This window comes from Atta colombica, unplaced genomic scaffold, assembly GCF_001594045.1.
Source record: "Atta colombica isolate Treedump-2 unplaced genomic scaffold, Acol1.0 scaffold112, whole genome shotgun sequence".
NCBI lineage: Eukaryota > Metazoa > Arthropoda > Insecta > Hymenoptera > Formicidae > Atta > Atta colombica.
Window position 1 is genome coordinate 363,133 of NW_017259198.1, and position 1,896 is coordinate 365,028.

At 32.9% G+C, this 1,896-nt stretch overlaps 1 protein-coding gene across 1 annotated transcript in view; it reads left to right on the forward strand.

The window, feature by feature from the left end:
• Nucleotides 1-1,074, forward strand: part of LOC108693999 (zinc finger and SCAN domain-containing protein 12-like) — a 5,605-nt gene extending 4,531 nt beyond the window's left edge. The window contains exon 3 of the mRNA XM_018203245.1: nt 656-1,074. Within this exon, the coding sequence (XP_018058734.1) occupies nt 656-1,074 (419 nt within the window). The remainder of the gene's footprint in view (nt 1-655) is intronic.
• Nucleotides 1,075-1,896: the final 822 nt, after the last annotated feature.

Consider the following 1,896-nt stretch of genomic DNA (forward strand, 5'->3'; position numbering starts at 1 on the left):
CACGTGGCGTCGCGTCCTTACGGGTGTTCCCGACATAGTTCGACCGTCCATTCGCGACAGCGGTGGTCACCTCTCCGGGTTATCTAAGGCTACGTTATAAATACTTATATACATAAGGATATATAAATATATATCTATATATGCATATATATATATATATATATATATATATATATATACGAATATATGTGTAGAAATATATATATATATATATATATAATATGATAAATTTGTTTATGCGCTATCATTATTTTTCCAATCAATAAATATCTGCAAATTTTGAGAAAATAACTTTCTTATTAAACTTTTAAACCCTACTTTTTATACAAAATTATGTACGAAAAATATGTGTCACGAATCTCTTATCTTTCTCTATAACAAAAGAAACTACCAAAAAAAATCTTTATAATTACCAATGAATTAAAGTTTTAAAGAAAATTTTTCCTCCTTTTCCTTCTTCTCTTTCTCTCTCTCTTTTTTTTTGAATTCCTCCTCTGATTGTACGACTTTCCACACTTTATAATTATCAAAACCAAGATCGGAAGGTAATTTAAATTATGCATGCTGCTGGCTTTATACTGCTCGCGCTTGCCAGTCGTTCTGTACATTTTGTCACATATTCTTGCTTTTTAACAAATTAACGGTATCCTTACAGACGAGAATGAACAATGCACCGCGGAAAAGAGCAACGATGAAGAACCGGAAATCTGCGAGGTAGCTTTTCACGGTCAGCTTAAGTATCTACTCTGTGACTCGCCGATCCTTAACAGCGTGGAAGCAAATGTGGTCCAGAAAAATTCCAAATCTTGCCAGCAATTCCGTTGCGATGGCTGTGGCAGAGCGTACACGAGAGTCGACAGCCTGAAACGTCATCAACAGAAATGCGACGAGCTTCTAGCGTCGTTTCAGGATCGGCAAGAAGCGTTAGAAAGGCTTCAGCAGCAGGAATATTATTGTAATCAATGTGGCAAATCGTACAAAAGGCTAGATACTCTGCGTCGGCATCAGCGCAATCAAGTATGCGCTGACAAAGACAGCAACAATTCTTCAAAAATAGATAAGCCGAGTTTATAAGAAGAAGTCAGATCGCGATATCGATCAATCTTAGAAATATATATATATATACATATTCAGTGTTAGTTATAATGAGATAAAATAATATAACTTTATGAACAAGACTTTGAACTGACCTATCGATAAAAATGTCAGCTAATTTATTAGTTTAAATGTGCTTTTAAAAAAATTACACTGACATATAGTAATGACTAATTTCCTCGTAATCGAATTCTAATGAATTAATTATGCAATATTAACATCTCGCTTCATTAAGAATATGAAACAATGAGAGAGGGAGAAAGAGAAAGAGAGAGAGAGAGTGTGTGCGCGTGCGCGCGCGCGCGCGCGTGAGAGAGAGAGAGAGAGAGAGAGAGAGAGAGAGAGAGAGAACTACGTGTTTCTTCGTATCGATGAAAAATTAATACCTAAATTCTAAGCAAAATTGTAAAGCTCATAACATATTCTCTTATAAGAATTTATAACTTTATGCAATATATTTACTGATACTGACTTCTTGCTAGTCGTAAGATTCACGAGAAATCGTTGAATATTTATGAATGATCGTACATGTTATATACGCATAAAATTAAAACATCAATCTTTCTCTCTCTCTCATAGATTTTTATAAGTTATAAGTCTTACGAGAACAAATTACGATTCTGTTTAAAATTGATCTATTAGCTTCATATCCTATGAACTTTATTAGATATCTAATGACATTTATGAGGAAAACATGTGCAACAAGATCCAAAAAATTGCATATAAATATAAGAAATCTCTATTGTTCATATATAATTAAAAAATTTATGAGGTATTTAAAAAAATTTATATATAAATATT